The sequence below is a fragment of the Moschus berezovskii genome, chromosome 19 (assembly GCF_049115385.1).
Source record: "Moschus berezovskii isolate FMDL1 chromosome 19, NW_MosBer_1.0, whole genome shotgun sequence".
NCBI lineage: Eukaryota > Metazoa > Chordata > Mammalia > Artiodactyla > Moschidae > Moschus > Moschus berezovskii.
In genome coordinates, this window is record NC_142478.1 from 63,550,345 (window position 1) to 63,573,228 (window position 22,884).

General features: G+C 53.8%; 1 protein-coding gene and 1 long non-coding RNA gene across 7 annotated transcripts in view; one reads left to right on the forward strand and one right to left on the reverse strand.

The window, feature by feature from the left end:
* Window positions 1-4,361: 4,361 nt before the first annotated feature.
* On the reverse strand, window positions 4,362-8,264 carry LOC129542384 (uncharacterized). Its single transcript, XR_016035355.1, has 6 exons — window positions 8,133-8,264; window positions 7,496-7,752; window positions 6,770-6,897; window positions 6,049-6,235; window positions 5,189-5,847; window positions 4,362-5,113 (listed from the first exon to the last, which is right to left on the reverse strand). It is a non-coding gene; the product is annotated as an uncharacterized LOC129542384 (long non-coding RNA).
* TBX5 (T-box transcription factor 5) overlaps window positions 6,802-22,884 on the forward strand; it is a 53,063-nt gene continuing 36,980 nt past the window's right edge. For 2 of the 6 annotated variants that reach the window (XR_008683050.2, XM_055404693.2), the window contains exons 1-5: window positions 9,239-11,105; window positions 12,761-12,855; window positions 14,986-15,105; window positions 15,953-16,100; window positions 19,967-20,119. Coding sequence is in view for 5 of the 6 variants with exons in the window: in XM_055404693.2 (XP_055260668.2) it covers window positions 10,557-11,105; window positions 12,761-12,855; window positions 14,986-15,105; window positions 15,953-16,100; window positions 19,967-20,119 (1,065 nt within the window). In the remaining variant the exon portion in view is untranslated. The other 4 variants (XM_055404696.2, XM_055404698.2, XM_055404694.2 and 1 more) reach the window with 4 other exon arrangements.

Below are 22,884 nucleotides of genomic sequence, written 5' to 3' on the forward strand. Positions count from 1 at the left end.
GTGTCTGGTCCACCACGGTCCTGGAAGTGGGGGTGCATGGGCGTTATCCGGGGTCCTGGAGACAGGGCAACCCAGCAGAATGAGCATTTTGCATGGAGGGGGGAGGCATCAGGTATGGCGGCCGGGCGTGGCGGCTGGCAGGTCCAGAGAGGAATCTGAAAACTGAAGACCACTTGCGCCTCCCTTGGGGTACTGTCGTGGGACATGGATCTCATTGGATCTCAGAGTTGCCCCATGTCTAAAGAAGTCCTTCCCTTCCTAACTTGGACTCGTGGCAGCCAGCGCTGCGCCTGGAGCCAGCTTGGGAGAGGTATGCTCTTGGGCAAACAGGCAGCAGGAACAAGGGTCTAGAAGTGGGAAGGTGAGGCAGGCACGACTGGGGAGGCTGTAGGATCAATGCCAGGTGCAGGTTCCTCTGGATTCCAGGTCCGGGGCCCCTAAGAGGTTGGGGGCTTCCCTGAGACCCACCACTGGCACACTGTCTCCATCCTGAGAGTGTGGAGCGTCCAGGGGACCCCAGGCTGGCTCCACCTTCAGCCAGCTGAGCCTGTACTTCCAAACAGCACCTCGCTGTTCCCTGGAGAAGCGGCTGAGGTCCTTTCTCGGGCTGTATCTAAACGTGGGAAGCCTAGGGATGAACAAGGAGCTGGGTGAATCTCCAGCGCAGGCTGTGTGACTCTCCCTACCCTCTCGGAGCTTCATTATGTGTTTCCAAAAATGGAGCCAGGCACGTCTCCTCTCCCCCTCCATCCCACCCACCCTGTTTCTCTCCCTCCAGGGGACAGAGTGTCCTGGCTTGAAACTGTGAGGAATATGGGCCAGGGAACAGGATGCTGAGGTTTGGAGAGGAGGTGGCAGTGAAGTCCCATCCTCCTCCCCCTTCTCCCCTCATCCTGCGAAATGCTTGGGAACCTGGGGCTGTGTGGCTGTGTGCCCAAAAGCCCTCTTCTGAGTCCCTCTGCCTCCTCCCTGAGAGTGGGGGAGAGGAGACAGTGACACAAAAAGAGATCTAAGCCTCTCTCCCATGAGTCAGGGAGCAACTGCCTGCCTCTGCTTTTAGATGCTTACAAAGTGCTCTTTGCACCCCGCCTCCCACCATCCAAGAGCCCTCTTCCTGTTTCCTCCCTTTCCCTGGCTTGCCTCGTAAAAGAGGCGCTCCTGGCTTCTGGAGTCTGAGTGCCTGGGTTCAGGTCCCCACAGGAGTGCCATTGGCCAGGAGCCACCATCTCATGGAGCTATTTAGAAGGAGCTGAACTAGTGAGACCATGTTACAAGAGCCCCTGGCCCGCCATGAACGTTGGCTCTGATGGCACCTCTGGTACTAATGACTTGAATGGCTATTTGAGCCTCTCTCCTGGTGACTGTGTGGACCCGAGCAGGACTTCTGAAAATACGAAATGGAAAATGCTGGGGAGGAAAGAAGATGGGGTTTCAGGTGTGCTAAGGGAACCCTTGCAGGCTGTATTCCAGACTCAGATGGGGGAAAAGTGGGTAGGGACCCTGCAAGGCCAGCCAAGAGCTTTTGGGGACAATCGCTGCCCCCCCTGGAAATGGAGAGAAGTTTTGGCTCTCCTGAACAGCTAGGAGATGAATGAGGTCCACAGCTGAGAGTGAAACAAGGGACCCAGAGCAGGAACTGATCTCCTCCAGAGGCCAGCCCTTTTCTGGCTCCCTCCATCCCGCCAAACCCGGCTGTCCAAGCTGGTCAGCACCTCAGTTCTTTCTGAGAGCTTGCTGCCTCGGAAAGGAGAACAGAAAAGCGGCCCTGTTATTGTCCATCCAGCGTCCCATCAAGAAGGAGGGGCATTTCCCTTGCCAGCAGTTTTGAGAAAGCACTGACTGCAACTTCCAAATATTATTTAATGCTCTTTATAGTACGTCCACAATCGAATATTTTTCTCCTTTAAAAAGGAGTATAGTTTATTTTTTTTTTTCTTAAGATCTTGCAAACATTAATGCTTCCCCATGTCTCTCCTTCTTAGGAGACCTTATTCCAGACAGGAGAAAGGGTTGGCTGGAAAGAACGTGGGGAACCTCGGGTGCTGATGGAGGTGACCAGTGAATGTTAAGAGATCCCGGATTCCTCAAAGCCCAGCCCTCCCGCCCCCCCCCACACTGAGATGTTCTGGATGCGGGCTTGGATGGATGCATCCAACTCGCTGCGTGGGCGCGCGTCTCGGAAGTCATTGCTCTCAGTTCAGAAGTGGGAGCTTTTGCTAGAGACCCCCGAACCGACCCGGCAGAGATTCTGCGAAATCCTAGATTTTCTCCCCCGTTTTATAAAAGAGAGGAGTTTTTCAATCCTTGCCGTGTTGAATCCACAGAAGAGACTCCGGAAAGCCCAGAGCAAAAGGCGGAAGCGCCTTGCAGGCCTCAGAGCGCGCGGCCAAAGTACGCGGCGATTGTCCTCCGGGTGCCCGGTGGTCGCGAGCGTACAAGGGGGGACTCCGGGGTTGTCATGGCGACCAGGAAACCTAGGGCCCTTGCGGAAACAATTGCCGGGAACTTTGCCACTAGGAACCTGTCAGTCGCACCCCACGGCCAGCCTCTGTCGGTTTCACGCCAGTGTTTTCCGGATGTAATTGTGGCTGTGATGGGGGAGTGAGATGTTCGGGGTCCCTACTTCCGGACCCTTCTGTCGGGGCTGCCCCCAGAAGCCAGAAACCCAGCACCAGGAGGCCAGAGGAGACCCGCGGCGGCATTCGCTGCCGGAGCTGAAAGGGAAGAAAAATTAGAGGTCTCGACCAAGCAATCGTTTCGGTGACGGATCCTTCCAGTTTGGGGTTTGGCCGCCCTCTTCATCCCTACCGCTACCCACCCCACCCCCCAACGCCAGCCGCCTCCCTTCACCTCCTCAAGGTCATTACTAGAGTTTTCACTCGCAGCTCCAAGCGGGGTGGCCTCCTCCAATCCTCCACCCACTTCTACCCCTGCACAGCTCGTTTTCCGGAAGTTTCTGCCCGAAAGAGAAGAGGAGGCTTAAGCTCCGCAAATGAACTTGGCTATTCCCAGTGCATGAAACAGCCTTTAAGTTTCTCTTAAAACAGGTAGGCCCAAGGCTTGATAAGAATTTAGGGATCTCCCGTATCACTGGCCTGCCTCACTTTGGCCATAGGGGGACGATGACCTGAATCCCTGGGTTGACTGGGAGATGGCAAGCTGGGCTTTCTTAAAGGAGTTAATTATTCTCACAACAGGCTATCTCTCTTTTTTCTGCTACATGTTCTGCCTCTCCGCTGGTAGACAGAGAGAAACCATGTCCCTTCCCCCTTAAATAAAATGCTTTATGAAACATAGGATTGAATTCTCTCTGGTGGGGATGCTGGGCTCCAGGAGGCCGGGGCTGGCTGGAAAGAGGCCCCTCGGGCTGCCAGCACTGGAGGACTCCAGAGTTTTGTCTCTGGTTTTGAATTTGGCCCTTTGAGCAAACTTAACACGTGTGGATTTAATTTCCCTTTCTTTCTTGCTTTCTTTTCTGCCCCCTCCCTCCTTGTGAGGAAACAAGAAAAATAGTCTGCCGTGTCGACAGCGCGACACTGTTCCTTTTGCCAAAGAAAATTTGTCTTTCCAGAGCCCTGGAGAGCAGCAAGCTCCCAAGTTTCCATTGCACCCTCCAGTTGAGGGAGGTGGGTATCCAGACAGCCCCCCTACCCCACTGCCTGCATCCCAGACCTGGAGGTATTACCCTAAATCTCTATCTTTACAGAGCCAGAGCCCTGGAATGTAATCTGTTCCCCTGCCCCCACCACTTCTTCTGGGGGCTGTGGGGACATTCTGACTACAGACCTGGTGGCTAAATGCAGTGGCCTTTCCGCACATTCTGGGCTGCAGATATAGCTGAAGTTTTCAGGCTCAGAGCAGCCTACTGGATGGGGCTGGGGAGGGTGGGGTTGTTTCAGGCTTTCTCAGTTCAAGACCCTCACCCTTCTCTTCCATTGTGGACTTGCACATCAGAGGGGGGCAAGATCTGGGGCTCCTTTGCATCCTAAGTGTAATGCTGCCTTCCCGATCTTTCTGGGAATCTCCAGCACTGATAGCTCTGCTGAGTCTCTAGAACGATGTTCCCACAGCCATGCAGCCATTTCTTATTTCATTAACCTGATGGAGGGGTGGTGGTCATGGGGAGGGTCTCATCCACCAAATTTGAGGGAGTGGGGACGGATATTTCCAAAGCACAAGAAACCACATCAACACGCCTAATTGGTAAGTAACGGGACTAATTCTTGGTGGAAATATTGGAGAATACTGGATATTCTGAAATAATAATAACCGCCAGTGTTCCTGAATACTTCCGGTCAAAAAGCAGGAAACCGAGAACCGAAGAAGACATTGAGAAGGATGATACTAAAGTCCTGGAAAAAACATAATAAAGCCAGATTTAAGTAGGCAGCAGGCAAAGTGACCCCCTGAGAAAGGAGAGTTTCCCACTCTCAGTCTGACCTTTTTTTTTTTTTTTTGCAAAAAACGAGTTGGTCAAAGTTAACTTTTGCCATCATTTCCACTGTTGTTACAATTCTTACTAATTTTCCCAGCCCTATCCGCACTTCTACCTACTTTCTGCCTTCCATAGAGATTCGAGTCAGAAGGGGACACGTCGGGGGAGAAACGGAAACAGTGAATTTTTAAGCGAGTTCTCTTCGGGGGTCGGGGGGAAGAAATACGATGGTTTGGGATGCGGCTTTCTTAAAAGTAAAACGCATGAGTGAAGGAAAAAGATTCACAGCGGACGCCCTGGTTTTATTGTTTTCGATTTTTAAATTGGGAAGCTCTGTTCTCCTAGGCACGGCAACATTAAAATCTGGGCAGGAATTTTGCAAAATGAGGAAAACACATTTCGGGAGAAAACTGAGCTGGGGGGCGGTTCGGGAAAAGCTTCAGCCCTCCGAAAGAAGGGAGGAAGGTTGTATCTCCAATCTTTCTTTCCAGTTAACTGTCCAGTGATGGGGGAAAGAATGGAGTTTCTCAACTCTAGTTGAGGTCTTCGGTTTATTCTATCCGTGGTGCGGCCTCCGGACCCTCTGGGACAGCGGGTTCGGAAGGTGAGCCTGCGGAATCTTTTGTGAGTCGGTCCGGGTGATTGCGGGGCCCGCGCTGGGGATGCGAGAGAAAGGAACTAAACGGAAAAGAGCTCGCTCCGCTCGGAGTTTCGCTTTCCCCTTCGGGGCCCAGGCCTCCGTTTCCGGCTCACCTCGGCCCAGAGGTCAAACGGGAACCCGTCTCCAGGTTGTGGGCGAAGGATTTCGGGTTGCGCTCTTGGGCATTCGCGGGTGCAAAGGCTGCACCCAAAGGGCCTTGCATTGCGTAAAAGATAATTACTAATACTTTGGAAAATGAAAGCGATGCTCGGGAAAGTTCTTGCGGCCTGACGGAGAGAAGGCACGAAGCAGCAGAGTCTGCGGCCACACTGGCCGGGGCGCCCGCGTCCGGCGCTGGAAACCACTGGTCGGTTTCCCCGCGGGCCTGACCTTAGCTCCTGAGGCTGCTCGGTCGACTGCCTTCCTGCACATTTTGCTGCCGCTCCAGCCCCAGATGGACGGGGCCTGGAGCCAGGCCATGCTTCGGAAAGCCCTGGGGGCTGAGCGCGCGCGGAAACCCAGGCTCGAACCCTGAAGCTGGGGGGAGAGTTCAGATTCCGAAGTTCGGCCTCCCTCGGAGCCCTTCGGCGGGGAACTTACCTTTTCCGGAAGGTCGGACGCTCGATCGCTCCGAGTCGGGAAGGCCTACCTCTCCTCTCGGCGCCGCCGGGGGCGTCTATGGGGTACGTTTCGCCCCAGAACCCAGTGCATTTCCAGCTGCGCGCAAAGGCTTATGCGCATCCGCCACGGGGCTGCTTAGAAGTTATGCCCACTGATGAGACCAATAATAATAATGATTGTTATTACAAAACAAAATAGAGCGCCTCGTCCTTCTACAGGATCCGGCACTGCAATTTTTCTCTGCAGAAATCACCCTTCTCCACCCCCCTCCTCCGCCACCAATCGCACCCCGCCCCCGCCGGGCCACGCCGGGACTAGCTGCATCCCCAGACCCAGCTAAAGGAGGACTTGCAGAATGCGGCTTTTTCTCAGTCAGAAACACCGGGGACGACTCCGTCCGAACGTCTCTGTCTCTTTTCCTCTCTGCGATAACCCAGTAATTGCTTCTATGCACGTCTGCAAGAGGTGCACTGAGTTATCGCGTCTCAAACTTAACCAGCTATAGAGGCGCCTCAATACGCCAATGCTGAGAGCTCCTCCTGGGAAAATTAGAAAAAAAAAAAAGATTCACTTAACCTCCTTCAGGAGACCTCGATTCCTGCCCCCCCAACCCCACTCGATTTCTTTCTAATCCTTGGGCTGAGGTGGGATTCTCACCTCCCTTCGCCCAAAGCTCCCCTCCTCCCTCCCTAAGAAAATCGATCTTGGCTTTATTTGGGGATGATGTCCGCCACCCCCATTTCCCCAGAGAGCGTTGGATTTGTTTATTTCTTTATTTTTCCGCTGGCCCAGGCGTCTGGGACTTGTGGTTGCTCAGACCCCTGGCGGGAGTCGTAGGGGAAGTAGGGGATTCGAGAAATCAACATCCCGCCGCTGCCCCCCAATCGAGCGTGACAGCGCGCGGGCCGGTTGCGTGACTCGTGACGTCTCCACGTCCTATAGGTGCAGCGGCTGGTGCGATAGTCCGCATCGCCTGGTCGCCTCTTTATTTTATTGGGGTACGCCTGGTAATAAACAGTAATATTTAATTTGTCGAGGACCACAAACCAACTTCGAGCTGGGAGGTACCTTACCACCCTTGACAGACACTGGAAGAAGGCTTGGCCTAAAAGGGGTCTCTCTTGCGGGGGAGGGGGGGTCCTTTCCGAACTCTCCACCTGAACACACCCTTCCCAGCGAGGCGTCACTCCCCGTTTCTGCGCTGGAAAGAAGAGGCAGGATTTTGGGAGGTGAGTGTTGCTCTGGGGGTGGGGGGCATAGGATTGCCTTGGCACTGGCCTGCCTACCTTCCCCTGGGCTTACCGCCCCAACTTGGCCCCGCCGAATGCCTCCTCTCCCAGCCTCCCGATTTTTCGCTATCTAGATAAGAATACGCTCATTTTGCCTTCCAGTGTCACCTGGCATGAATAGATTCTCCCTTGAGTTTTCAAAATCCTAATTTCGCTCGGTGGCCCGCAGGATCTGCACTTCACAAACTAAGCGAATCTGGCCAGGCAATTACTCGGGAGAGTACAGATTCTCCCTTTCGGGAGGGGCCTGCAGATTATTTATGGGAATTTCTTTTATCCGCAAATCTCTAAGAATTTAAAGGGATTGGAGAGCTCTTTCTGGATTTCCCCTTCCTTTCTGCCAGAGATGCTTAGATGCCGGCTCCTCCTAAAACCATGTTTGTTTTCCATCTTTGGCCGAGGGTCGCCCCCTGAGCGAGCCCAAAGTCCTCTGAGCTGACATTTTGGAAGGGTGAGGGTGTTTTCACAAATAAATAAACTGTCTCGGGGAAAGGCTGTTTGAAAGCAAACCTGAAAGGTGGAGTGAGAACTTTAGCGACTGCTGGGCTTGGTTTGCTTGCTGGTTGCCCCGATTTTAGGGTTGGACAGTCCTACTCTGGAATTCTGCAGTGATGCGGCAGGCCTGCCCTGGGATTGCAGTTCCCAGGGGCCACAGAAGGTCACACTTCTGGGGTCTTCTGAAGTGGCCTCTGAGCTCCAGGGTGGTTCTCCCACTTCCATCCTTCTCCCCAGACCTTGGCCTGCAGGCCTGAATCTCTAGACCGAGCCTGAGTAAAGATCAGGGTGATGGAGATACGGAGGAGAAATAAAAACGGGAACTCTGACATTTGTTCCAAGCAGTAATTCTTGATTTTCCAAGCTGGGTCTGCTCAGGCTAAGACCTACTGACTGTGTTTACGCTTCTATTGACCTCTTCAACTCGACCCTCCAAATAATACATTTCAGACAAGGGGAGGGCAAAGAGAGGAGCCGAGTGGAGATGAAAACCCCAGCCAGCCCCCAGTGACTGTTTGATTATTTTAATAAAACTGGGCACTTGCCTGTGTACACCTCCAGTCAGGGAGGTCTGGTGGCTCTGGGAGGGGGGCGGGTGGGAGCCCAGGGTAATTTCTGAGCATCTTTGATCTCAGCCCCCATCCCAACGCACCTTCACCCTGCCTTCACCCCGGAGTCGCTGAGAGTCGGGGTGATGAGTGGGGAGGGGGGAGACGTCAGGGCGGCTAGCGGCGGCAGGCTGGGCCAGGCGGGGTCAGGCAGCTCTCCTGTCTTGAGGTCAGCGGCAGAGAGACAACGCCGGCCAGGCTGCAGAGGAGGCTCTCGGCGGGTGTATGCACGCCTGGTGCGTTCAGACTCCCGTTCTCCGCACCGCCCGCGACACCGAGATTATTTCTTCCCGGGCAGAAGGCGAGCGGGTTTGCGATGATTTGTGCAGGATTTTTCGCAGCCACCGAGCCGCCCTCAGAGCAGCCGAGATGGATGGAGGTTGGGAACGGGGTGGGGAGGAGGGGGGGTGCTCTCGAGGTCTGGGTTTGAGACTCGTGTTGTGATTTGAGTGTTCGGGAAATCTAATGGAAAAGGTGGTTGGGGGAGGGAGTGGGATGGGAGAGGGAGGGGGGAGGAAGAGCGGGAGGGAGGGAGAGAGAGACAGGCAGAGGCAGGCAGCGTGCAGTGGGAGCTAGTTGGATAGGCAGTTTCAGTACTCTGGAAGCATCGAGGCAGCCCCACGTCACTGAGCTCAGCTGAGTCGGCTTGTATTTCTGAGAGAGGGAGAGAGAGGGAGGGGGGAGAGGGAGACTCTTACCTCGGATTCCGGAACTTTAACCCTGAAAGCCGCGCTCAGCAAAGACTTCAGCCATTCCCAGGCTCCCCCTTGTCTCCCAGCTTTCCCTCCCTGGGGGTGCAAGGGAGAACCGGGCCCTGAGGTTATACTATTGGGGGTGCTCCGGAAGGCTGCTGTTTTGGCTTTCTTGAGAGCCCCGCTGGCGCCTGACAACTTGGAAGCCTGTAGGGAGAGCGAGCGCACGGCGCAGGAGGTGTGTGTTGGATTGTGGGCAGTCGCTGCGGCGAGGCTCCCGCGGTGGGTGCTCCCTTTGTAGGCAGCGGTTGCCGCCGGTCCGGGGAAGCAGTCTCCCCCGTAGAGCCCGGAGCCACCATGCCCGCGCCCCCGCCTCGCCGCCGGCTTCCCTGCTAGGAGTCAGAAGGAACGCGGTGAATGCACCGGCTTCACCGAGCGAGGTAACCGTTCCGCCGATGGCCCGGGAGGCCGGGGAGGGAACCCGCCGGCCGAGGCGGCTCGGGGAGGCGCGCACGGCGGCTCTCGAGCCTGGCCCGGGAATTCTGCAGGGCCTGGCTCGCAGCGATTTTCCGCGGCCCGGAGCTGCCCGGCGCGTGGAGCCGAGGAGGGGCCCGGGGCTGGGGGAGAGGCGTGGAGGTTTGCAGGGAGCGCGGCCTGCTTCTGTCAAACCGCATCTCATTCTGGCCAGCCAGCCCCCCAGCTCTCCGGGACCTCTGCCAGGGCTCGGGGTGGGATTGTCCCCGCGGCCGGCGGGTGCAGGGGAGCGCACGTGGGGACGCCAGCACCGCTTTCTTTTGTTGTGAGCCGGCTTCGGGGCTCCCATCACCGCCTCCCTCGAACCCCAAGGGCATGGTGAAGGAGGCGGCTTGGGAATCGTGCTTAGAAGCCGATCTCCTCCGCACCATTTCTGGGTCTCCGGCCACAGCAGATCGGGGGAGTGGGATCCAGCCTTTCGCTGGAGCGGCTGCTAAAATTGGGGGAGGCATTTCTTGTGCCTCCTTCCCGGCGTTCCCGGGTTTTGAGGGAGTAAATCCCTACTTGGGAACGTAGAAGAGATTGGAAGACGATCCCGGGCTTGAACCATTCTGCAGCTCTTATTTTGCGTGTTCCGACCTCACATGCCTGTAAAACCTGGGCCATTCGGCGCCTCGCGTCGGATCTCAGTGGCGGGTTCAACGCCGGAAGCTCAGGACTTATCCGGGAACCGCTTTGGCGTCGCCAGCCCCAAGCTGAGGCCTGCAGTTCCAGCGAACCAGGCCCGGCTGAAGCTCGGAGAAGCTTCCCTCAGCCAGGCCGCTCGACAAAACGCCCGGCTGGGGCTGGAGAGCCCAGAGAAACGAGGGGAAGGCGCTCCGGAGGCCGGCGGCCCCGCGCTGGCTTTGGGCACCCGGCCTCGCGCCTGCTTCCGGACCGCAGCGCGACCGCTTTCTCGACCTTTCTATTTGACTCCTTTTTTATTTTCCACGTTGCTTACGATTGGGGGGAAAGGGAGACCCCTTAATGTTAAAGGACTTATAAGTAAGTTTAAGGCCCGGAACTGATAAAAGATGAACGTGAATTTTCAGGACCTGGCCTCTTCTGTGGATCTTTCCTCTCCTGTGTTTTTGATTTTTTGCAAGAGGCGGGTTATTTCAGGCATTTTGGCTACTGCAGGGAATACTCCTGTTGCCAGTTTTCATCAACAGGGCTCTGCTGGCCTCCTGTAATTTGACGAAGAGAAAAAATTCTCAGAAGGGCAGTAGGTTTGTGTTTTGTTTTGTTTTGGGTTCGTACCCAATGGCTTCCAAAAATACCCAGGCCTTATCTTTATTGGCTCTTCCAGAAGTCCAGACAAATTTGACGGGCAGCTCGCTTATCTGGGGGAGCCTGCGCAGCGGAGATGCGGGCCTTGCCTCCTCCCGCTGTGACGCGGGGCTTTCGCAAGAGGATGTGCGTGGTCATAAAATAATAGTAATGCTAAGAATAACGGGACCTTCTGCAGCCTCCTTCAGCGGGGGAAGGAGGTCCTGGGAGCTGGAAACAGCGAGTGGCAGCCTAGTAACTAACCCCCTCCTGTCACCAGAACTGTGCTTCCAACCTTCTCTTTTTCTCTCTCTGCGCCCCCCTCTTATCTGTCTGTCGCTGGCCTTCCCGTCCTCAGAGCAGGACCCCAAGCGGTCGCAGGGTCCCGGGATCACCATGGCCGACGCAGACGAGGGCTTTGGCCTGGCTCACACACCCCTGGAACCAGACGCCAAGGATCTACCCTGTGACTCCAAACCCGAGAGCGCGCTAGGGGCCCCCAGCAAGTCCCCGTCGTCCCCGCAGGCGGCTTTCACCCAGCAGGTAAGAAGGGCCTCGGGGCCCTTTGCAGAAGCCAAAGCCCTTCTAGATTCCAGGGGTTGAGGCGGAGGCGGGGGTGGGGAGGAGGGCAATGCCCATAATTACCCTTTTTCTTTTTATCCCCATTCAATCCCACCCTTCTCTGTCATGCCTTCCCATTCTATCCGCTGTATTGTGACGAGTATCTTTATGGCCATAGGATTTTTGAATCCGTGGAAATGGTTAGGGGAGTCATAAAGATCCGGCTCTTTGGAGCCAGTGAACAAGGGTCCAGATCCTTCCTTTCCTGTTGCACGAGGTGTAAACTCGGTCTGAACGCCTCATTAAGGGCTGGGTCAGCGGCCGCTTCAGGCCGGCATGAGCGATAGCTTGACCCCTCTTCAGATCTGCCGTAGCCTTCGCCTCCGCCTGCCTCCTCCGCGTCGCCGCCCCAGCGCCGCGCGCCGCATCGTTTGTCTGGCGTCCGGGGCCTGGAGAACTGGCGCGGCCCGGGCCGGCGGCGGGGAGCGCGCAGGGCTGGGCCGGGCCGGGAGGGCGCGGGGAGCCGCGGGCTCGCCTGGCTGAAAGCTTGGCCCCAGCCGAGCGTGAAGCCTCGCCTCTTGCTCTGCGCCCTTCACCCGGGCGCCCTGGGCGCTCAAGGCGTCCTCTGTAGACCTTGATGATTTTTAAATAGGGTGTCAGAGGGCGGGAAGTGGTTGTCTTGACCCGGAGAGATACTTGCACGTAGCCGAACCCCTTTTATGGGATTTCACTGGCCTTCCTGGCTTTTCTATCTCCTCTTTCCTCTGCCCTTCCCATCTCAGGAATATGCCACTATGTTTGTAGCGTGGCAGTGGGCACGCATTTTCAGAAACTTGAGTTTTCTTCCAGGAAAAAACAAATCTACCTATTAGACGTTTCCAAGTTATTGCAAAACTGAACTTATATGTATATGCATCAGTTTTGTAAAACTTGTAGTTGATATCAGGAATGTTAAAGCGCTGTGCCCATAATCAAAACAGCTTGAAGTGAATGAAGCTGGATGGGAGGAGGGCCTAGGAGGCATATTCATAGAGATATTTGAGACTTGATAACTAAGTTTTGTTTGGGACCGTGGCAACCTATTATAATATACAAACATTAAAAAAACTTAAATTGCACCTATGTCTGTATATGCAGCTCCATGGGGAGATTAAACAGTACATATACAGTGTTCACACATCTGTGTTTTTGTGTGGACATCTGGGTGCCTACATTGGAATATCCTGGAATATCCTGAGTGAGTTTTCGAGATTGAGGCTTTTTCTTTTTTCTTTTAGCTGCCTCTTGGCTAAAATGTGATTGGTTCTTCCCCCCACCCCCCCAGCCCCTTCCTCTCCACGGGCAATCTGGAATGCCCTGATGGTTGGGGGGTTTCCTCTAGCCTTATGTACGGGACATTAGAAGGAGACGGATCTGCACCGTGGGGTTAAGACCTTCCCGGACAGAGCACACACACACAAATTCCTGAACAGGGGCTGCTCCAGAGCCCAGACAGTGCTGGGGGCTGGGGGCAGTGGTTCAACCTGTGAGCCCACTGGCTTGAAGGGGAAGGAGAAAACTCTGTGTTTTCAGGGTGTGGGGAGGGAAGGCTCACTGTCTCCAGGCCTTCTCTGTGTGACTTTTCTCTCCTCCTATAGGGCATGGAAGGGATCAAGGTGTTTCTCCATGAAAGAGAACTGTGGCTGAAATTCCACGAAGTGGGCACAGAAATGATCATAACCAAGGCTGGCAGGTGAGATGGTCTCCTCTGTGGAGGAGGCACAGGGAACTTGTGGTAGATGAAAGAGATGAAGAAAGCTGTGGGAGATCAGAAAAAGGAGAGAATAGAGACAAAGAGAGGAGAGACAGAGAGATGGAATATGAATAATATATTTTGTTTGACTCTATTGTGGTTAAAGAGGCATGTGGAATTCCTCCGGGGATCGCCATCAGTTTAAGGGAAATAAACCTAAAAGATTTGATTCTTGACACTGGGCATTTCTTCCACCTCCTGTATAAGAAGACCCAGAGCCTAGGAGGCCATGCTTTCTGGATACATCAGTAATGAGAGAGAGATGAGATGGGAGAGCCCACGGGAGCACCCCGGAGAGGTGCCGACACACGAGGATGAGAGGGGGGCTTTGGGTTTCATGGGATCTCAGACTTGATTCCTCGCCCAGACCCTCCTTCCCATTCTCCCTGACCTTGGAGCGGTTCCACGGTCGCACCCGATCGCCAAACCTCCGAATCGTTGAGTGTGTTCGCTACCTCTTTCATTGTTTATAGAAAGGAGGCGAAGCCTTTGAAACTGAACCGGGGCTCGGCCGGGCTCTATATACAGACACCGATAAACACGGCAGTTTCGTCAAGACACTCACCCCCAGAGTTCCTCTTAAAAGCTCGCAGAGTTTTAGCTAGAAATGCGAGACTTCTGGGGGAGGGGGTAGGAGGGTCGCGCTGCTCGGTGTCCCAGCGTCTGGGTGCGCGCAGGCCGTGCGCCCCGGCGCGGGGAGCACCCCGCCACAGCCCAGCAATGCTGGACTGGCCCTCCGCGTCCTTAAGGGGCAGAAAGCCCCCGGCCTGCGCGGAGCAGGCCTGTGAAGCCGAGGAGCCGGTAGGCCCAAGCCACCGAGTGTGTGAAGCGGACGGATGGAGCCGCCTCTCCAGACGCCCACCGCTTCTCCAGCCCAAGCCCCCCGCTATAAACTGACAACAGTGACATTTATTATTATTTGAAATTAAACAATGTCTGCTCCCCCGCTCGGCCCCAGTGAACTAGGAGGCGCGTTCTGTTTATACCAAAGAACTCAAGTCCTCTTCCCATTCCGCCGCCGAGGAAGGAAAGAGCGGCCGGGGCCTTCTTTCCCCCTCCCCAGTCTGAGCCGACGGGATTTAACTATAAAAGGCCTGCGAAGCCTTCTGCGCCTCCGCCTCCAGGCGCGCTCCCTCGGGCAGATAAACACAGCGAGGCGAGGCTCCAAGGCCCGAGGGAGAGGGCTCCCTCACCCATTCCCGCCATCCCTGGGCGAGCCAGGTTCCAGCCACCGGTTCTTGCATCCCGATCGGCCTTGCGAAGGCTTTCGGGGCGGCCTCCATCGGAGGCGGGATGGCGACCCGGGAGTGCGCCTGGACGCGGAGAGGGCGCGGGCACGGCGCATGCGGGGCTGCGGAACCTCTGTCCAAGCACCCGATCTCGCGCAGGGATCAGCTTCTTCCAAAACCAAATTTCTTCGCGGAGGGCCAAAACGTTTAGATTCTCCACGTTAGAGTGCCAGCGCCTTAGAGAAGCGGTGAAGCATTTATGAATGAATTCCTGGCCGTGATTCGTGTCAGAGGTCACGCGCTGAGCCATACCCTGGGGGCAGAGGACTGGAGCCAGGACGCACCTTGTGTGGGCACCCACGCGCGGGCAGTCCCAGGGCGCACCCACCTGGGTGCTCACGTGATGTGCAGCTCTGCGCAGAGCGGCCAAAGCACCTGGCTGGGCAAAGCACGCCACTTTTTTCCGCCGTTAAACCTAATAAGCGTTTTCCTGTCCCCGAAATAAGAAAGTAGGTGTCTGATTCTGAAAGGATCATTTAGCAAGAATCGAAATGCGGGGTCCCTTTCTGGCCCTCTTTGAAACCAGTCTCTAGAAGCTCTCTTCTCCTGGTTTCTATTTCCTCTGGTAGATAGGTGTAGTCCCAGCCTGCTTTCTCAGCTCCGGACCTTTCTCCTCCCCATAACTTGGAGGGAAACCTGGGCTGGATCTTGGCAAGTGCGGAGCAGGGGCCACCGTTTCTTAAAAGATGCGTCGATTCTTTTCATAAAAATCTGTGGATGCGATCTTCCGAATGTTTGCATTAATTCCCTGGCTCTGCCTCTCCGCTTCCGCCCCTTCTAGGCGGATGTTTCCCAGTTACAAAGTGAAGGTAACCGGCCTGAATCCCAAAACGAAGTATATTCTTCTCATGGACATCGTTCCCGCGGACGACCACAGATACAAGTTCGCAGATAATAAATGGTAGGCAACGCAGTGGCCGGGTGGGGAGGGTGCGGTGGACCGTGCAAGCCCAACTTCCCTCTCCCCACCGAACCAATAAACATTGTTTTGAGCTTCTACTGTGTGCTAGAGATTTTTGCTGCCCACGGCTCTGCATCCTCCTGACCTCGCCCTGAGAAAAAGAAAGAGCAGCCAGTAGCTCCCATTTTATAGATGGGAAAACTGAGGCTCAGAGGAAGTAAAGTGCCGATGTCTGTTGCTGGACCGGAGGGTCTGTGGATCTTTACACAGGGTATTATTCCCAAGCGTTGGAGCTATTTCTAGGGGGCATAAACCATTAACAGTTATTTTTTTATGAGTTACCTGCTTTGAACATGACTGTTTTATGAAATTGCAAAATCCGTCCGAGGTATTTGAGTTAAACAGGCAGGAGAGGAGAGGTTCATTCTTTGGGTACTTTGCTCCCCCAGCTGCCAAGGGTGCAGAGGCTTGAAGATGAAGCCCCTTTGGAAAACGCACAAGGATTTTTTTTCCCCCCCGAAACTTTTTTGCACATCCAAGCTTTCCAGACTGCGCCAGTTGTTCGTGGGCAGAGAGATGCTGCGAGACGGAGCCCTTGGTGCTGGGGAAGGAATTAGGTGGAAGGCGAAGGCGCCAGTCAGTTGGTCGAGTGTGGGACGGGGGGAACGCTCACCTGGACACCGGCCCTAGGCTTTCTGGGCATCTGGCATTGTAGGTGCCCGAGCAAGACCTGAGGGTCCAGCCATTTCCAGATCTGTCTGGTATTCAGCTGCCGTCGCCCGGCTCGTGAAGCAGCCGGCGCCGCGGTGCGCTAAGTCTAGGCGGGTGGCGCCTCTCCTTGGTCTAGGTCTGTGACGGGCAAAGCGGAACCCGCCATGCCGGGCCGCCTCTACGTGCACCCGGACTCGCCGGCCACGGGGGCGCATTGGATGCGGCAGCTCGTCTCCTTCCAGAAACTCAAGCTCACCAACAACCACCTGGACCCATTTGGGCATGTGAGTACCTCCCGCGGCCCTTTCTTGTATCAACAGGTCCACACCTCTCTTTCTCCCCCTCCTCTCCCTCTTTTCCAGAACTTTCTCTCTCTTCTTGGCTCCTTGTGCCCACCACGCTTCTTTCTTTGCTCCATTTCAACGGCCTTGGCCTCTTTCTCCCTCTACCTTTTTGACCTGGCCTTCCTTCTCTCCCCTTTCCTTGCCTCTTTTTCATCTCTTTCCCTTTCTCTTATTCCTCACACCTTCTAATTCTTCCTGGCTTTCTCAACCTCTCTTCTGCTCAGACATCTGCCCCTGGCAGTCCTTCCTGTCGTCCATTAATCTACACTCCGGAGTGTGTCTTCCCCGCTGCCTGGTGATTGAGCCCCTTGGTTCTCCTGGCCTGCATCTCTGATGCCAGCATCCAGCCCATCTGCTTTTGCTGAGGGACGGGGGTTCTGGGGTGACTAAAGCTGTTCATTCCGGGCCTCGAATTCCTGTTCGTTCAGCCCCATCTGTGATTAGGGACTGGTTGCAGTCCTGCAAAAAACATGGTCCCTCTAGCTCGGTGGATACTCAGCACAGATCACAAAGGTTGGACCACAGTGGGAGCCTTATACCTTACCTTTTGTTGTTGTTCAGATGCTGAGTTGTGTTTAGCCCTTTGTGAGCCCACGGACTGTACCCACCAGGCTCCTCTATTCATGGGATTTCCCAGGCAAGAATACTGGAGTGGGTTGCCATTTCCTTTTTCAGGGGATATTCCCAGCTCAGGGATGGAATCAACATCTCCTGAATTGGCTGGTGGATTCTGTACCACTGAGCCACCAGGGAAGCCGATGCCTTACCTACCTCCTTCCAAATCCTCTTATCATCAGGATGTTCTAGATGAAAAGGAGACCCTAGGCCCTCTGCTTCCTCTTTTATAGATGGGGAGACCAACCTCCCAGAGGCGAACTCTGGTACCCAAGCCCCTTTGAGCTTGACACTCTCGGGTTTATCTGTTTGTTCCAGTTTCCAGCTTTTCCCACTCCTCCCACCATGCCGAGTGGGCAAGCCCAGATCAGGCTCTTATACCTGGAATCTCTATTGACCCTAAGAGACAGGGGCCAGGGGAACCCCCTGAAACTACAAGATATTGCAGGTGTAGTCTCCTGCCTTCCAAGAGAATATGTAGCTCCAGCAGAGTTGGACACGACTGAAGTGACTTAGCAGCAGCAGCAGCAGCAGCAGATTCTCTATAGGATATCATTCTCTATTCCCCCAAAGAAAAACCAACAGAACACGGATTTGGGGGAAAACATCCCTAAATCTCTTCATTGGACATGATTACCAGGACAGAACACAGTCTCTGAATTCAGAGTTCAGAAACTTTAGTTTGCTGATTCCACCAAACAAGTGGGCTGGGCCATCTCAGGGCATTTGACCCTCAGAGCAGCTTAGAGAGGAGGATGGAAATACAGCATTTATAACTGGGAGCTCACGGGAGGGGAGATGACCTGCCTGAGGTCACACGGCTTGTATTTGGGAAGGAGGATGTGAGGCTAGGTCTAATTCCAGAAGTGATCCGGGTCCTGCCACTCCGTCTGTTTAGAGAGAAGATCAACAAACACACGGTCCCCAGTTCGGGGACATGAGGGGCCTGGGTGCAGATGCATTTGGTCAGAAGGGAGGAGGGTTTGTGAATATTCAGATGAAAAATCAGGTTCCTAAGGCCTTAGGGCTGATGCCTTGAGCCCACAGGGTCCAGTGGTGGAAGGGGACCGCAGGTTCTTCACGGATGCCTTCAGTTCCGCTCTACACGTGGTTGGTGTGAGGCCGGACTGGCTACTGGGCAGTGCAGAGAGAAGGAAGAAGATTCACTCCCTTTCTGCGCTGTAGAAAGGGATCACATAGGGGCAGAGGGGGTATTTTCTGGGCAAAATACTGGGGCCTCCTTTTCATTTAAACCGGGTATTTTGCCGGCAGGGTCCAGCTAGTGGTGCATCCAAGCCAGGTGTACTCTCCAGCTTGCGTGGGTGTTGGCGCGTGGGCTGTTAGGTTTAGGAAAGTATGCTGAAACAAAGCTTTAGGTTAAGCGACGGAGAGAGAGGGGACCATTTTGTAAAGGACCTGCCTGCATCTTCCCGGGACGGCATTCTTCTGGAGGCTAGGAGCCCTTGGTGGGGGCCTCCGTGAATCCTTGGGCTCCTTAGCTTTCCCTCTGTGGACCTGGGTGTGCCTTTGGGGTCGGGCAGGGGTAGACCCCTAGGGAAGGAGCGCGCACAGCCCCGCGCCCGAGCCCCGGGCGCCCGTACCAGTTGCAGGTCTTCCCGAGCCCGCGGAGGAGCGGCTCCGGACTCCCCAGCTGCCACGCATTACCATCCTAAACTGCGGACTCGGAATCCAAAGCCGCCCTAATGAAATTAAGGGCCATTAGATCGCCCTCGCGCTGATGTCTCCACACTGTCCCCGGCCGTCAAAGCAATTTGGCTAAGCCGGGACGATGGCCGCGCCGGCCGGGGGCTGCGGCGGCCCGCGGGGCCCCGCTGCGTCTCTCTGTCGCCACGCCGCCCGGGCGGGCGTCGCTATCGGCCGGGGAGGCGGCCGGGCCGCGGCGGCCGGAGATTAGAGCCCCGCGGCCCGGGGGTCGGGGAGCCGCGGGGTCCCGAGCTTTTTGCGCCCCTCCCCCGGCCGGGTCGGGCCGCGCTCCCCTCCCCCTCCTCCAGGCCGGTCTCAAGGGTTGGCCCAAGCACCCTGCCCCAGGGTCATCCATGCAAATAATCAAAGACGCTGAGACTCCCTCTGCAGCTCAGTGTCGCGATCCTGGGGAAAAACCAGGCCAGATTTTTCAGCTCAGGAAACGCGGCGGTTACCCCATTCGGTGGGTATAGCTCTAGAACGTTTTGACAAACATTAGCGTTACCAGCCTCCCGGCAGCTGCGAACTGCAAGGCGTCAAGCAGACAACGCATTCGGTTTTATTAGTAAGGATGCTCGTCTTCTCTGGTTGGTCCTGCTCCAGAGACAGAGAGTGGTGCCTGCAGACCCCTCTTGGGCTTCACTGTGGTAGTTGCAATCATAGTACAGCGACAGCAGGGAGACCCCACTGGTTCCTGAGACCCCCTCCCCAAACATGGAGAAGGTAGAAAGGAAGGAGAAAAATATTGCCCACGAAGTAGGACGCCCCAGTTCTGTTTGAGGCCAAGTCTGGAGATAATTCCAGTGGTGGATCCTGAAATGTAAAATTGGAGAGGGGGACTCTTGAGGGCACCCAGGCCCCTGTTTGATGTTAGGCCGGGTTCTTTCTCCCATCTCATACCCTCCCCCACCACTTCCCTCTCTTCTTCACTGACTCCCCTTTGCACATTTCCCAAACAAAGGACCGAGCCCGTGATTTTTCCTCCAGTTCTGCAAATGCTTGGTCTCTTCTTCTGCATCTCTTTGAACTTTTTTTTGGGTGCGGGGGAGCGGAGAAGGGGTGGTTATTTGTATGTATGTTTATTTGTTTGTTTCTGCACTCCTTTCATTCCAAATTGCTGCCCAGACTTCCTTGGGGGCACCAATTCCCCAAACTTGCTTCACTCGCATGGAGGGGGGCGGGAAGTGCCCTATGCAGAGAGTTAATTTATTAAGCAAACTTTATTAAGAATTCTGATTTACTACCCCGTGTGCTTTCGGTAGATTCCTGGAATATTACTGTGGCTTTTTCAGATGGAAATTGTCATTTTTGAAATGTTTCTTTTTAATGAAATCACTGGCTTCTTTTCAAAAACAGGAGGGGAAAAAAATCAGACCTTTTTTTGAGAGTCTATATAAGGAACGTAACTTTGGGGTGGAGAGTGGGGTTTTATGGAAACAAAGGGGGTTTGATTTTTCTTACCATCTCATTTTCTTTATTATTTTTAGATTATTCTAAATTCCATGCACAAATACCAGCCAAGATTACACATCGTGAAAGCGGATGAAAATAATGGATTTGGCTCAAAAAACACCGCGTTCTGTACCCACGTCTTTCCTGAGACGGCGTTTATTGCGGTGACTTCCTACCAGAACCACAAGGTAAGCTCAGGACCCAGGAACCATCAAGCCTGGGGTCACCTGCTTGTTTGCATGAATCCACAGGGGGCTTCTGCTAAAACCTTTAGCCTTCCCACCTTTATTCCACCCTACAGTGGGCACCAACTTCTGTCCAGGGGGCTGAGGCAGGAACAGAGCTGCAGCCTAAGGAACACAGCTGTTTGTACTGTATTCACAGGCTTGGCATGAAAGCCATACTCCTATATGCTAGATGGAAATTGTCAAACCGTAGCTGACCACCTGGTATCAATACTTATCCTCAAATGCAACAAGAAGTCATCCGCCTGCAGTCGTGGGAAGATCAGTAAAAAGAAAGGTCCCCTCATTGATGGGCTCGGTGCTCTTGGGTGGGGAACCTGATGCCACCCTGCCTGGGGCCACCTTTTCTGCAGGGGGGTTGGTGTTCTTTCCTCCTCTACTCTTGCCTTTTGGATGCATTTCAGCTCCCATCAGGGGAGGTGGCTGAGTTGCTGGAAACCTTGAGCTTGGACCTTCCCAGATGCTTTCTTAATTGTTTCAGTAATGACTGACCCCAAAGTACATACTCAAGCAAGACTGGCATTGCTAAAACAAAAGCAAAAACTGAGCAACTTGTGTCATCAGCTGCCTGAATCAAAGCTTTGGGGACTTAAATAAGATCCTACCAAGACACAGCCTGATGAGGGGAGAAGTGCACAAGGCCAGCTCATTGTTTTTGGTGACTGCAGTGTTGTGTAGAGGTGGGATGTCACAGATGGGTTGTGTCACTGTCAGACCCCCACGCTGTTTGAAATTCAGGCCCCAGTTTGGTCCTTCAGAGCTTGACGGTGATGCTAGAATAAGCTGCCTCCCTAACTGCAGTTTCGGGGGGTAGATATCTTCTTGCTCTGGAGAAAGGGCTCATCTTGACTTGTCATGGTTCATGTCTGTTCTTTAGAAACCGAAGTGCCCATGGATTCATTTTATTGGTGTGGATTTTATTGGTGTGGGGAGGGCAGGACTGAATGATTCCTGAACCTCATTATGGAAAGATCTGGAAGTAGGAAAGGCAAGATATAGGGACTGGGGAGGCATCACTGCCCCACTCCGGGGTGGTAGACTCTTAGGAATATTGTGAAGTGATTTGTGGTTAGGGGCTGTGGGAGGGGAAAGTGGTTGGGGGGTCTGCATGAGATCAGTGAGGGCGGGTCATGTGGATGACTTTTATAGGTGGACAGGGGCTAGGGTGCCCTCCCCCTCCACAGCTCCCATCCCTCCCCCATCTGCAAGAGAAAAGCTGGGTGGGGGAGGCTGCAGAGGCTGTGGAGCCAGGCTGGAGAGGCCAGGTTAGAGTGAGAGATGGACTTAGCACCCTAAAGCCTCCAGTCACCCCTTGAAGGTCATTTCATGCAGGCTGTGTGTCGGCTAATCCCCACCCCCAGTGAAGCCAGAGCAGTTACGAAATGCTGTGGGTAATCTCCAAATTCAGATTGTCAGTGACCAAGCCAAGCTGTGATGGATGGTCCCTTGCAGGCCACACGGCCTGTTTGGGATCCCAGGCCTTGGGCAAGCTTCCTTTCAGCAGAAAACGCACTCCCTCCTACCCCCTAAATGCGGTTACTTTTTAAAGGAAAAGAAGGACTTTTTATTTTATTATTTTTAAAAAATTTCTTCCCACTTTCACCAATAAGAGAAAAAAACGGTAGGGTCAAGTGCCCTGAAAGTTGCTATGCTGTTTCAGGCTAATTTGAGTCTGGCTGCTAGAAACCTGTTTCCTCTATGGCTGCTGTAAACCTATGTTTAACTTTGTGGTGACGGCTACAGGGGAAAGAAATGGAAAAAATAGCAACCAGAATGCTCAGTTCCCCATATGTGTGTGTGTGTGTATATGTGTGTGTGTGTATGTGTGTGTGTGCTTAGAGCTTCCTAGTCTTGACACAGGGTCCAAAAATATGTCAAATCTTTTTTTTTCTACCAGGAAAACCCAGGTTCATCCAGAGAGAGGGGAGAGGAAGTGATAGATGTATGAAAGTGGCCTGGTAAAGAAACACATGAGTGTTCAGGTCCTTTGGGGGAAATCCCCAAGCTTTATATATTAATAGTAAAGATCTTAGGGGTTCCTCAGGAGTGGGTAGATTTGGGGGACCACACAGTCTGTCTCTATTTATAGCTTTGTTGAAGCATAACTGTCATATGATAAACCACACTATTTGAAGTATTCAATTAGCTGTTTGACATGTGTGTATATCCATGAAACTATCACTGTAGTTACTGGTGAACACACTCAACACCCCTTAGATTTTATTTTATTTAAAGGTCTTCTTCATTGCATGTATTTGGTCATCTATGTGTGTGGAGTGCCTGTCCAATGGGGTGTGATTGTGTAAGTGAACACAATCTAGGAAATTGTATATCTAAATGCTCATGAGTCCCAAAACGTGAGTTCCCAAAGATGCATTTGAATATACGTGTTGTGTTGTTTTTTTTTCTTTTTTGCTTGTTTTTTCCTTCCAGTTTTAGTGGGATATAATTGACACACGTACTGTATGAGTTTCAGGTATACAGCATCACACTTTGACTTAACATCATGAAATAAGGACCGTGATTAGTTGATGAATAAAGGTGTATTTGAGGATCACACAGGAATTACTGATTTTCTTCATTGGTTGAGCCAAGAAGCCAGGCTGAGCTGTACATACAGGTTTTTGTTTTGTTTTGTTTTTTAAGCCAGCCTGGCATCCATAAGAAGGATTTCAAGTACTCAAGGAGATGACTTTCAAGCACTCTCT